Raw genomic sequence first — 12,397 nt, forward strand, 5'->3', positions numbered from 1 at the left:
AAAACTCTTCAACATATTAAAGAACAGAAAGTAAAATTTTTGAAGTTGCATACATGATACAAGACTCTGGCCACCGCTTTCAAGCATGCTGAAGCTATTCTGTAAAGCCCAATTTTTTTCTTAAAAGTCTTTAAGCTTCTTATACTAAAACCTTCATTTTTTAGCCTCTTTTCAAAAAGTAACATCTAGTATTACTAAAGTGCAAGTGAAAAAGTCTATCAAAGTTTTACTTGATGGTCTTCCATACATCAACAAGTCTACTGTTACTTTCCACATGAAGCCTCATTCTGTTCTCAAAAGTTCAACTAGAGGCATCCGAAGGGCTCTGCAGTGCCCTAGACAACACAACATTCTCGCAGTGCCTATCAATAAAATATCAGTGTCTTTGTCAAATCAGCGGGTTACAATATCAACTACATATGTCAATGAAATTCTAATTAATTATATTTTTATGATCAACCACACTTTTTCCCTAAGCATAAGAAGATAATTGAAGAGAAATTCTGAAATACACGGCTTAAAGAATAAACCTAATCTTACAATGCTACCATATGACTAATCAGCCCCTTGTAATATTTGTTTTCACAGAAATATTGTGCATTACCACTGCTAGAAGCTGAATGTCCAGCTAAAGAGTTCACACTGACCCTTCCAAGCAATTGATGTGTGCCCACATACTCACTTGTATACTTGTTGTTTCAGTGGGCACAAAACTGTATTAAGAGAAACTGCCAGCCAAAAGAAAAGATATTGCAGTTCCTTTAGGACTAAAGAGTTTTCTTGTAAACACAGGACAGTCCCATTTGCAGATAGCATTCAAGTATTGCAGAGTATTTTTTTCTTCCCAAGTTTAATTCTGAGCAATAGTAGTAAGGATATCCAGCTACAGCAACAAGATAGCAAAGTTCTGCAACTGTATCTGGATATGTCTGGTATCAAACACCTGAAGTTTACCATTTTCTCCCCCTTTTTTTAAATATATTTCTATGAAGATTGTAAAATCTGATTTGCTTCCTCAAAATTCCAACTAAGTAAATACAATATACACAACTAGAGAAACCTGATCAGGCCAGATAAAGTATCATGAATGATTTTTATTCCACACAATAGATGCTATGTTTGATTTTTATTGTCAGACCATAATTAAGATTTTACTACACCATTTCAAATGTTCAATTAAGTGCTGTTGCACAACAAGTTATTCCAGTCAGAAACAGGTAGGATTGTTCTCTATTTTAATGCAAAACAGAGTTAAGTATAGTTTTACTGAACTGAAATGAGCGCTACTGAAAAGATATAAATACATTCTACTTGTTTAAAGCTGACCTACTACTACCTGAGTTGCTATCTAGATGCTACCAATGCCATGCACGCTACCAGTGAAAAAAGTTGTAATGCGGGATACACACCTATCTCTCTGTCATCAATATACTATTATTATGCAGTCATCAAAACAGAATTTTTCTTACTATATAGAATGTAACAAAAGCAACTAATTCACTTTACTTGTCTTTAAAACCCCAAATCACCCTGCATGAGTAAGTATATACTCTGTATTATCTGAGAAAAGTCAATGTATGAAGTAAGGCATTTTTTTTAATACAGTTAAATATGTTTAACTTATCAATCCAAACATTTCAGCTACCATCAGGCAAAATAAACTGAAATCAGAATATTAGCTCAACGGCCAAAGTATTACAAACAAAGAAAAACCAGATTACTATAGACAGACATCTAATACACATACTAACACTTTCTGGAACTTAATGTTAAATTATTCCAGGGAACACAGTTAAAACAGCAGCCCCAGCAGCACAGTTCCAAAATGGATCAAGAATAGTAGGATATACTTGAAGTGTGACTCTGCAGATTCCAGCCCATGTATTCAATACTGGCCATCATGAGGTGACATCATCTTTTGTACTACTTGATTTTTAGCAATGTAAAAGCTGCACCAGTAATCTGTAAGTAAAAGAATGAATGTAAGCTTTAAGCTTCATCCAATAATGGAGGAAAATAGGCATGAAACTTCCACAAAGATGACAAAAACACTGCACAGTTACCCAAATCGTGTTCTATAGGTAAACGTACGTGGACTGTCATTATAAAGTTCTGGAAGAGCACCTCAGAATAAATCTGCATTCACAAAACAGAAATGACCTAAAGTTGAATTATTGTCTCTGTCACAGACTCTCCTCCAGGCAGCAAGGTATTGGTATATATCACACTCAAATTTTCAAACTATAGTGCAGTATTACTTATGCTAAAATAACTCACTGTCTCCCTTGATGCACATCTAGCATGACAACCTTCTAAAGAAATTAAAGTGGAAATTCATAAAATTATTGCTGTTTTCAAAAATGCTTTTATATTTATGGAACCACAAAGACTGGGATTATAGCTATTTTATTTCTAAGTTTAGTGATTTAATTTGAGGTAACAGTCATTTCATAAAACAGTAACATCTATCTTTCAATAAGCAGTGCAGCAAAAGAAGTTAAAAAGTGAAAATGCATATTCCATTAGAAATTCCTGAATTCTGAAATGCTGGTATAACATGTACCCATCTCCAAAATGTCTCAAACCCTTACTATTTCTCCCAGGAAAAGAAATTACAATAAGTTAAGTGTCACAGCATTAACAAAAAGATTTCACTTACACACGTACAAAGGATGTTGCAAAGTCTACCTTCCACCATTATAATTATATATATATAATTTAAAGCATTTTTTGTGATCATAGAAGAACATATTCTACATCTATCTTTAACAAAATACGAAACAGACTCTCTAAAATGTACAAATAAGAGATTTAGCACTTCCAATCTGCTGTTGAGAAGACAGCTGAAAATCTAAAGAAAAAAATATCACAGTGGATCATGCTGCCCTGCCACAAACTGAAACATTTTTTTCAGATCATAAGAAAATGTGAAAAAACAAACACACACCAAAAGTTACTCCCTATTACATTTATTACCAGCTGAAACCTTGCATCAGACACACTTGGTTCTGAATTTTGCTTAAGTCAAATCCCATTTCCCTGCCCTTAGAAGGACAGTGTAAACAATGAACAATAATTAGTTAGAAGGGCATCTAAGAGGAAAAAGGGAAAGGACCCCAGATAAAAGCTCAGTAAAAATCCCAGTTCTTGGAAAGATAACAAATGTCATCCAAGTTTTTCTAGTAAAAGGCGGGAAGTGTTATACACCTTATTCTGTCATGTCCAACTGGCATAACTCCTGACTGTCACTGGGTCTCCACTAATCTACCTGTAAATATATGGGCCTTCTTAACATAAAAAGAATCAAAAGCTTGACTTCTTTTCTCTTTGATTTCCTTACCAAAAATAAAAATTGATGTCATTTCTCCACAAATTATTGTTTGCAACTGTTTTGATTTGGAATAAGGGTGGCATAATTGCTTAATTCTTCCACCCAATGGTAAAAATACCTGTTGACGGAATGTATTAACATAAATATTAGTTACATGAAGACTGCAGCCTTTACAGGACAGGAATCTAATATTTATAAATATTTTCTCTGCAGAAAACTATAATACCAACTGTTTCTCTAGTTCAGCAGGGAAAAGACACTATTATTCTTAATGGTGTTCTTTCTAAGTATTGAATAAGAACTTGGGGGGAAATGAGGGAAGCAAAGTGTATGTTGGCCTCCTTACAAATACTTGTGACTAATAGTATATCTTCTTTAAAACCTCTCCATCTTTTGAACTTGAAATCAATGTGTATCATAGCAAAAATTAAATTTTATTTGTCACCTTCAAGACACATAATCAATTCCATTTAATCATTTCACCTAACACCTTCTAGAAAACACGGACTTTGAACCTGTTGAAAAGTAGTGTTCTAGCCAGTAAGCAAGCCTAGAAAAAACTCTATGGCAATTTCACATGTAGACAGTTTACAACATGTTTAGCCTAATGACTGCAAACTGCTAATTTGGCAGAAGGATGGAGAAGGTGGTGTGTTCACAAGCAGTTTAAACCAATCCAAACCAGTCTCAGTGCACTTCTGCTTTCCCCTCCTTCCTTCCTCCGTCTCAATGGTGGGAATCAGCCAGGTCAGTGACTGGCTGCAATTTAAGAGTATATATATTTGATTGTTGTTAATTTCAGTTTGATTCAGTCCACCCTGGGATCACACAAAGGGATTGCTGGCACAAAAGACAACAAGAATAAACAGCCAGGAGTGGAAGAAGGAGAAAATACCATATTCTTCCATGACCATACAAACTTAATTATGCAAACTACTTATGAAACCAAATTGGGGCACAAGCCAACAGATTAAACAATGAGAAAAATAGCAAACTCACTTTTCTTCACCAGGACACTGTAATTCACCAGTTAGTCCAACCTAGGTAACCTGCTGTGCAACACCTGGCTTAAATGACAACTGAAGAATGCTATCTCTAAATAGCGTATTCCTTAAGGTGGTCTGCCAAAGCCATCAAAGACTACATAATTGGGGAGTTCCAGATGCTTAAAGGTCTTTTCTTTGACATATTGACTACCCTCTTCACTCCAGAACACAGAGGCTCACAGACAATAGCAACTGGAACAGGGAACTCCAGGTTAACTGGAGATGACTACTGCTTTTGCTCACAGTAACCAAAATGACCTCTCATAGTTAGCTACCACAACGTTTCTGCTTAGCTCATAAGAAGAATCTTCTTCATAGTGCTCCCCACAGGTTCAGGAAACCCCAAAATAGTACTCAACATTCAATTAATTAATATATGCTTACTCAGGAAGTCACTGCCACACAGTAGTCACACATAATGCAGGTGGGTCACCTCAGTCCTAGTTTTCTACATGTATCTCAGCAACACCCTCTACCACCCTGCTCTGACAGTCTCACACAGCTGCCTTCTCAGAGCTTGCTTACAAACACTTCTTGCTAAACAGGTCATGACTGCTTTATATGCTGCCTTCCAAGAAAAAAAAAAAGCACAATAGTGCTTTACTGAATTTCTTCCCTGGTTCAAACTAATCTTCAGAAAGAAAATAGATGTCTTGTCAAGTACACAATACCAAAGTGGCTTGCTGTCTTTTACATACTCAAATTCCCCCTCTCATCTGGTCACCCCATGTTAGCAAAAAAAAAAGAAAACAAACAAACACAAATGACCAACCACCCAGGTTTATGACACTCCATCAAAATCTGTTAAAAAATTATTAAAACACTTATTAAATTACTACCATTTAGTTTACGCATAGGGCTAAACTATTTTCCTTAGCTCCCTAGAGGCCTTCTGAAATCTTCCAGAAGTCCTTAAAAATCCATTCCATGCACACACAAGCAAATAACCAGTGACTGATAGTAAACACAATAACTTCCAGGACAACACTGAAGTGCTAAATAGGAAAGGCGGAGAAGAAATATTTGTTACTGAAGCATGCCAACTAAAAAGCAAGCAGCCATACAAGCCCTGACTTACCAACATTTCTCAACTGTGACCTGAATCATATTTAAGGCAAAAACAGTTCAAGATCCATGTTTATTCAGATTCCTATATTCCTGTAGAAAGAGCTGAAGTGCCAATTATAGAACGGCAGAGGACCTACTACTGCATCTCACAACAGGTTGACTACTTTTGAGTAACGATGAACCAATAAATAATCTAGAATTTGGCTCTATCACATTAGGGTGCCAAATAAATTTCAGGTCTAGGTTATATAGAAAATTTGTTACCTTTTTCAAACAAGGAAATCTCAAAATCCCTTTTTTTTTTTCCTTCAGCCTATTATAAAAGCATATATTTGTAAGAAAAAAGGTGTGTATCTGTATGATTTAAACAAAAATTTGAAACCAGTTTGCAACAACAGCATCATTTCCTCCTTTCTCAAAGTTAGCCCTTTTTAGTTCACATGACCAACAAAGCACTCAGATGAAGTATTTGACAGTGATTGTAAAGCTTGATACCTCAAAAACATTGCATTTTGTTTTGAAAGACTTCTCAGCTACAATGCAGAATTTATTTGAAAACACAGGCACACAATGTGCATCACAGCATGCTTCTGCATGACATGTGTACTTGTTTCAGATTACGGAGTGAACTCAATAACCATCTCAAAGTGTTCTAGTGAAGATAGGCATATTATTCTGTCTACTAACATTTTTCTTAGACAGTATCCTGATACAATAGTCATGCTGCTATGAGAGTGTTGATCCAAAAATCCTTCACCAACTTTGAAGATAATACAGGCAACTTTAACTTTTCTAATGCTCATAGTTTATTACAACATTACTCTTCTCAGTCTAATACAGCCTTTTTTCCACTAGGTGATCTAATTAACTTTGAGTTCTTACCAACACACTCAACTACTGAACAGTCACATACTAAACATGCGGATTTGAGTTCAAGACTTCCATGTTGTTTAGCCACTGTTAAACATACTAATGTTGGCATTTCGAAAGTGCAAATAATCAATTCCAAAATAACATAGATTATTCCAACATGACTTGTAATTGCCTGGTGCAAGTGGTGTTTGCTTTCCTTTCTACATAATTATGCAAGCATGAGGAAGTCAGTAACTGCCTCTGATCACTTGTTCAAACTGGAACACCAGGACAGAACTTAAGAAAATAATTTTACATAATGCAAAAACAAACGACAGGGAAAACCCACCTCTTAAGACTTACCTGTTCTCCTACCCCAGTACAAGAACTACTCTAATGGTACTACTCTTCCTCTATAAATCTCCATTTCTGCTGTAATTCAAATAGTTAACCAGAAAGTGAAAGGTCACTACATTCCATGACTGGTTTCCAGCCTGCATAAGAGCAACAGGACTTTCAGCTGACTTGTGCACAAAGTCAGTAATTAGTGACTGAAAAGTTTACTATTTTTTTTTGTCTCCTGTCATACTAGCAGAAAATATGAGCAACAGACTGATTGGCTTTAAAGGAAAGCAGTTACAGCACCAGTGTGCACAAGTGATCTCTGTGGATAGCTGAAGAGGTCACAAGAAAAAACTACTGAAACCAAAAAGTAAATTCAGGATGAATTAAAAACAAAACAGAACAATCCACCACGAACTGTACATCCTGCTTCCTTAATTTGTTAGTGTGGCAGCTTTGAGCAGGCACTCAGGAACATCTAGGGCTACCAAATAGAAATATCTATAACCATTAAATATTTCATATTTCACAGACTGAAAAACATTAACATGCAAATAGCATCAAGACATTTAAACAATCATTTCAGATCACTTAATTCACAGTGCACTGCTCCAGCTTCTGGGACATGCATCCACTATTTTTATCTCCAGTCAGCAGTGAACTTTTTAACTACAGTGGGTATATTACCCTCATTCACATATTTAAATATTGACCAAATGCTGCAATACATATTAAAAATCTCAGGAGCATTTACAATAGTTCTTACTACAAACCATTCGTGAAACTAAGCTTGTGTTTATTTCTTTCTTTAAAAGCAGAGACTCTGCTTTCCTGGAATTTATTTCATGACTTTGGGGAAAAAATAAAAACAAGCTATAATAATGTTTTTACATATATTGCTACCTACTTAGTAGGTAGTAATTTGATGGCATGCAATTAGTTTTTAAATAATCAAACAGAATCTACATGCTTCCAAAGCATACTTAATGTGAAAAGAACATCTGCAGAATATGCCTAAATTAAAAAAAAAAAAAAGCTTCATTACAACATACGAATCATCCTAGCCATTATCTATACAGCTGTATTAACTATTATCAGAGGTCATTCAACACAGGAGAAAGCCTGATTTAGTAGAACATCACAATAATGAGCACAATTATGACAAGACATGAATACTTCTTGTAAGACATATTTCAAGGTATATCAAAACTGCCTTCAAGTGGTCTTTGCACTCCATAGGAGAACTACTTAATAGGCTAAAGTTACTGGTTTATACAAGGGACTTTACTTACTTGGATTAAGTTGGGTTATTGCAGGGAAAACAATTACGCCAACAGATCTGGAGGTGGTAATCTCTTAGCAGGCAGCACACCTCTCGTCTCAGTGTTCCGAAACGCAAGAGCATGAGTGACTTACAGCTTTCTATCAGTAAGACTTGGCATTCTTCCTAAATATACCCCACTGTGTTTTACAAAGAATGATAAACATTCTATTCATACTACACAGAGGGGAAAAATGCGTCAGTAAAGCTAAATAAGTTGTTCAAATTCACCCAAAGAGACAAAGATACTGACAAGGAATCCAGTTCTAATGCTCCATGCACTGGAACACACAACCCTCCACACTTAAAGAATGACCAAGGCATAAATCAAAACAGAGGTCTCACTCGTGCCATCAGCAGCAAGTCTGCAGTCAGCAGACACAAAGTAAGCCTAGGCCTTAAAGCATTAAATCCTTTACATGATGAAATGTCCTTGAGGCACACACAAAATAAATGCACACAAATATGTAGTAAAATTTAAATGGTGTCTTGATCTAGTATTGTCAATCTTACCTTGTGGTGATAGGAACAGAAAGCTAATATTTCTCTTAAGCACTCTCCCTTACTGCTTCTTACTGGACTCACTTGTATCCTTGTAAGCTTACCAAAATAAATTACAAATTTAAGCCAGGCAGAAAGACTGATGCACTGCATTACTCCTCAAACCTTACAAAACAGTCTTGGTTAGACTATTGAATCTTAGGAATTTCTGTTGAGCTACAATTCTGTTAAAAGTTTCGCTGTGATAACTAAAGCTTCAATGTAATGACTTACAGATTAACCTCACTTAACACTACAGGGCATAGTAAATAAAGTACTGGGAAAAATTGCAGACTTAAACTTAGCATTTGAACACCCTGGCAGAATTAATCCAGATTTTTTAAATGAATAAAAATGCAACAGTAGCACAAACCTTATTGAAGAACAAGTAAACTGGGAGCTTTTTAAAAATGTGGCTCTGTTAACAGGTTTCTGTGTTTGCTACTTTAAATTTAAGCATTGGTTATAGATTCAATTCAGCCTGAAGTGCATCTCTGTCACTATTTCACAGAACACTTTGCATTCCACTTGTGATCCGATCTCTTTATCCTCCCAACTGCCTATCTACATATTTATATGGCTCTATAACCACAGTATCTGAACCTAATCTCTATGGTAACTGTAAGATTTGTTTACATGGAAAAAGAATATTAGAAATGTATGTAAATTTAGCTGTCATTTAAATAAGTGTTTTTCCTTCTGGGGGAAAAAAGATCCCTATACTGCCTCTTATTTCTCTTGCTTCCATCTCCTGCATCCCCACCAGGCAATGAGCCACAATTGGAAAGCTCTGCATCATACTGCTTCAACAGCCTGTTGTTGCAAATTCATAAATAGTTTACTTTTAATGAGGAAGACACTGCAGTACTTTAGATCTCAATGCTTATTAAAGAATGATCATAAGGAGGACAATTAAAACATGATATTTTAAAAGATACTGTCATTAAATCACCAAAGTAAAAAAAACCATGCTAAACCTTTAACAGCTATACAAAAAGACTTAGTTGGGTGTTCAGCAACTCAGATCAATCTAGAAATTAAAACAGACCGTGTCATTTACCATTTCCAGCAGTAAATATAGTACTAAGTACACATTTTACATAAGACTCACTCACAGACAGTAGGCACAACTCTGATAGTGCAAGACCCCACATACAGACTGCTCTTTTTTATTAATAAATACCAAAGAGTTGATATATCACAGGTTTGCAACAATTATTTTTACAAGATTTATAGTATTTTGAAATGAGATTTACTGCAGCCCAGCAAGACCAGCACCTAAATTACATTGAGGTCATGGTAACAGAAACGGCACTTTGAGCAAGGCATCATCAGCAAAACGATTAAAAAACCTAACAAAGCCGGTTGTTGAAAACTACTTTTAGGTACACAGATCTTTGCCACACACAGAAGAAACCATTCTATTCCACCGATACCATTTTTTTTTCTAGAAAACTTGCACAATATATTGAAAAATAGTCTAGAAAGGCCTATGAGAAGAAAAATGAGGGACAATGAGGTATGTGAACACTACACAGCACTGAGAAGAAAACTAGAACCTGTTTGAAAATCTTTCTGCAGCTTACAGCAATCATTTCACTGCAGAGGATCTCTTATGGGCACCCTCCCTGATCGTATCAAGATTATTCATTCAACGAAACTCCTCTTAACGAACAGAAAGTAAGTAAATCTACCATTTACCCTCTATTCAAGTAAACACGGTTGTATAGCCAGCATTTACTTTCCCAAGCAGGGTGACTGTCCCCTGCTCCTCCATGAAGCAATCTCAGCCCAGGCAGCCATGTCCTTATTCTCCTACAAACAATGTTTTTGAAGGAGAACAACCCCCGCTCAGCAAACTTACAGTTTCCCCCAGCATAACGCGGCGGAGTAAAGCCTGCCCCATCGTCAGCAATCGAGCTAAGGCACCACAACACAGCAGTGGGGGCGAAGTAGCCCGCAGTCTGGATCTGCACCAGCACCGAGCCTCGCACCGGGGTCGGGACAGATGGACTGACAGATAGGACAGCGTTTCTTCATGCAACCCTCCCTTCTTTCCCCTCCCAGGCACACAAGCGAGCGTTTTACCTTCATGATGAGCTCAGGCTGCGGTAAAAGGCTCGATAGGGGCTGAGCGGCCGAGGCTGGACCTGGAATTTAAAACAAAGCGCTAAGGCACCGCACCAGCCGCTCGCACCGGGCGGGGGGAGGGGAGGCAAGGATCGGGGTGGGGGCGCCGGTCTCCTTACGAAACTCCCCCTCTCCTTCCCCGGATCCCCCTCTTTCTGTGCGGTTAACCCCCTCCCCTCTTTCCCCGACCGCTGCTTCCCCTCCAGCTCCCACACACCGCGGCTTCCCCTACACTCGCTGCCACTGACGCCATTTCTGTCAGAGGAGGAGAAACTTGCCACAACAACAACCCACCCCCAGCCTCCCCGGCTGCCGCGGGGCGGGGGGAAGGCGTCCCCGGCTGTCTCCCCGGGGTGCTTCGCCCCCTCCAGGCGGCAGAAGGGGACCCGCAGGGGCCTCAGCCCCGGGAACCCCCCTACTCCCCACTTTACCGCGAGGAGCCGGAGAGAGGAGGAGAGAAGAAGGGAGGCTCTTCCTCCATTGTACGAGGAAGAGTGCCTGTGTGCGCGGCGGGGGAGCGGGGTGTCGGTAGCAGCCCCTCGACCCTCCCCGACCCACACACACGCTTTTGTAGGGGCTGCGGCTCCGGATCGCGGCGGCTCCTCCCCCGCCCCCCCTCAAATAAAGGAAAGCGCTGACTCCGCGGCAGGAGTTTCAGCAGCAACAGCCGCAACTCCCCGGCTCGGCGCAGCGGGTCCGGGAGGGGGGAGGGAGGGCGGGCGGGAGGCGGCGGAGGGGAAGAAAAGGAAGAAGAAGAAAAGAAGGGAGCGGGGACGGGGAGGGAGGGGGGCGGGGAGAAAAGGGGCCCGACCTGCTCGGCGGGGACACGGAGCGTGTGTGTGGAGGAGGGGGCTCCGTCCCCTCCCGGCGGAGGGGGCTGGAGAAGCCGTCGGTCCCTCCCGCACGCAGACGGCACCGATCCCCCTCCCTCCCGCCCCGCCGCTGGGTGTTTGGGGCGGGGGAGAAGGAGGATCGGCGAGTCCCGCCGCAGTCTCGCTACGAGGAGAAAAACAACCGCCCCCCTCCCTCCTGCACGCACGCCCCGCTGCCGCCGCCCGGCCCCGCGCCCCCCTGAGGGCCCGCGCCGCCTCCCCACAGCCGACGGCGGGGCCGGAGGGCTACTTCTCCAGCTCGGCGCCGTTACCTTTGTTCCGCGGCGCCCGCCCGCCCGCTACTCCCCCGACCGGAGGCGGGGGGGAGCGAAGGGAACGGAGCGAAGCCTCCTCTCAGCTCTGGGCCCCCTCAGACGGCCTCGGCCCACGCTCAACGCTCCAGCAACGGCTCTGCTCGCGGCGGTTCCGCGCGGCGTGCGGAGAAGCTGATCCGTCCTGCGCGGACCCGGCGGCAGCGGCGGTGACTGCTCGGCTCGGAGCCTCTCGGTCCCCCTCCCCCTCCCACACCGACTGACTGACTGACTGACGGACGGGCCAGGACACGCCCCTCTCCCCGCCTCCTCCATTGGGTCCCGGCCTGCAGAGCCCGCCCTTCCCTCTGTCTCATTGGCTGCCGCATCGGAAATACTGACATCATTTTTTTCCACTTCTATGGAAACTGAGACTCGGCGCCGAGGGGGCTCATGGGTAACGCTGTTCTCGCTCGCCGCTCGTATGGACCAGAGAAGCGGCTCGGCGCGGCGAGCGGACTACATCTCCCAGCGTGCACCGCGCGCGGCCGCCGCGAGGGGCCGGGACTCTCGCCGAATGCTAATGAGCCGAGGGGGCCAGGCTGGCGCCTGCGCGGTGGGGTGCTGGTGGCGCATTTTCCCCC

At 41.2% G+C, this 12,397-nt stretch overlaps 1 protein-coding gene across 4 annotated transcripts in view; it reads right to left on the reverse strand.

Moving 5' to 3' along the window:
• The window catches only part of ARID4B (AT-rich interaction domain 4B), an 89,784-nt gene extending 77,765 nt beyond the window's left edge, over nt 1-12,019 (reverse strand). For 2 of the 4 annotated variants that reach the window (XM_065631644.1, XM_065631641.1), the window contains exons 1-2: nt 11,775-12,019; nt 10,589-10,650 (exon numbers count right to left, since the gene is read on the reverse strand). In XM_065631644.1, coding sequence (XP_065487716.1) covers nt 10,589-10,594 — 6 coding nt within the window. In that variant the 5' untranslated portion in view covers nt 10,595-10,650; nt 11,775-12,019. Of the gene's footprint in view, nt 1-10,588; nt 10,651-11,061; nt 11,112-11,441; nt 11,483-11,774 lie in introns of those variants that run through there. The other 2 variants (XM_065631643.1, XM_065631642.1) reach the window with 2 other exon arrangements.
• Between the last annotated feature and the right edge of the window lie 378 nt (nt 12,020-12,397).

This window comes from Caloenas nicobarica, chromosome 3, assembly GCF_036013445.1.
Source record: "Caloenas nicobarica isolate bCalNic1 chromosome 3, bCalNic1.hap1, whole genome shotgun sequence".
Taxonomy (NCBI): Eukaryota; Metazoa; Chordata; class Aves; order Columbiformes; family Columbidae; genus Caloenas; species Caloenas nicobarica.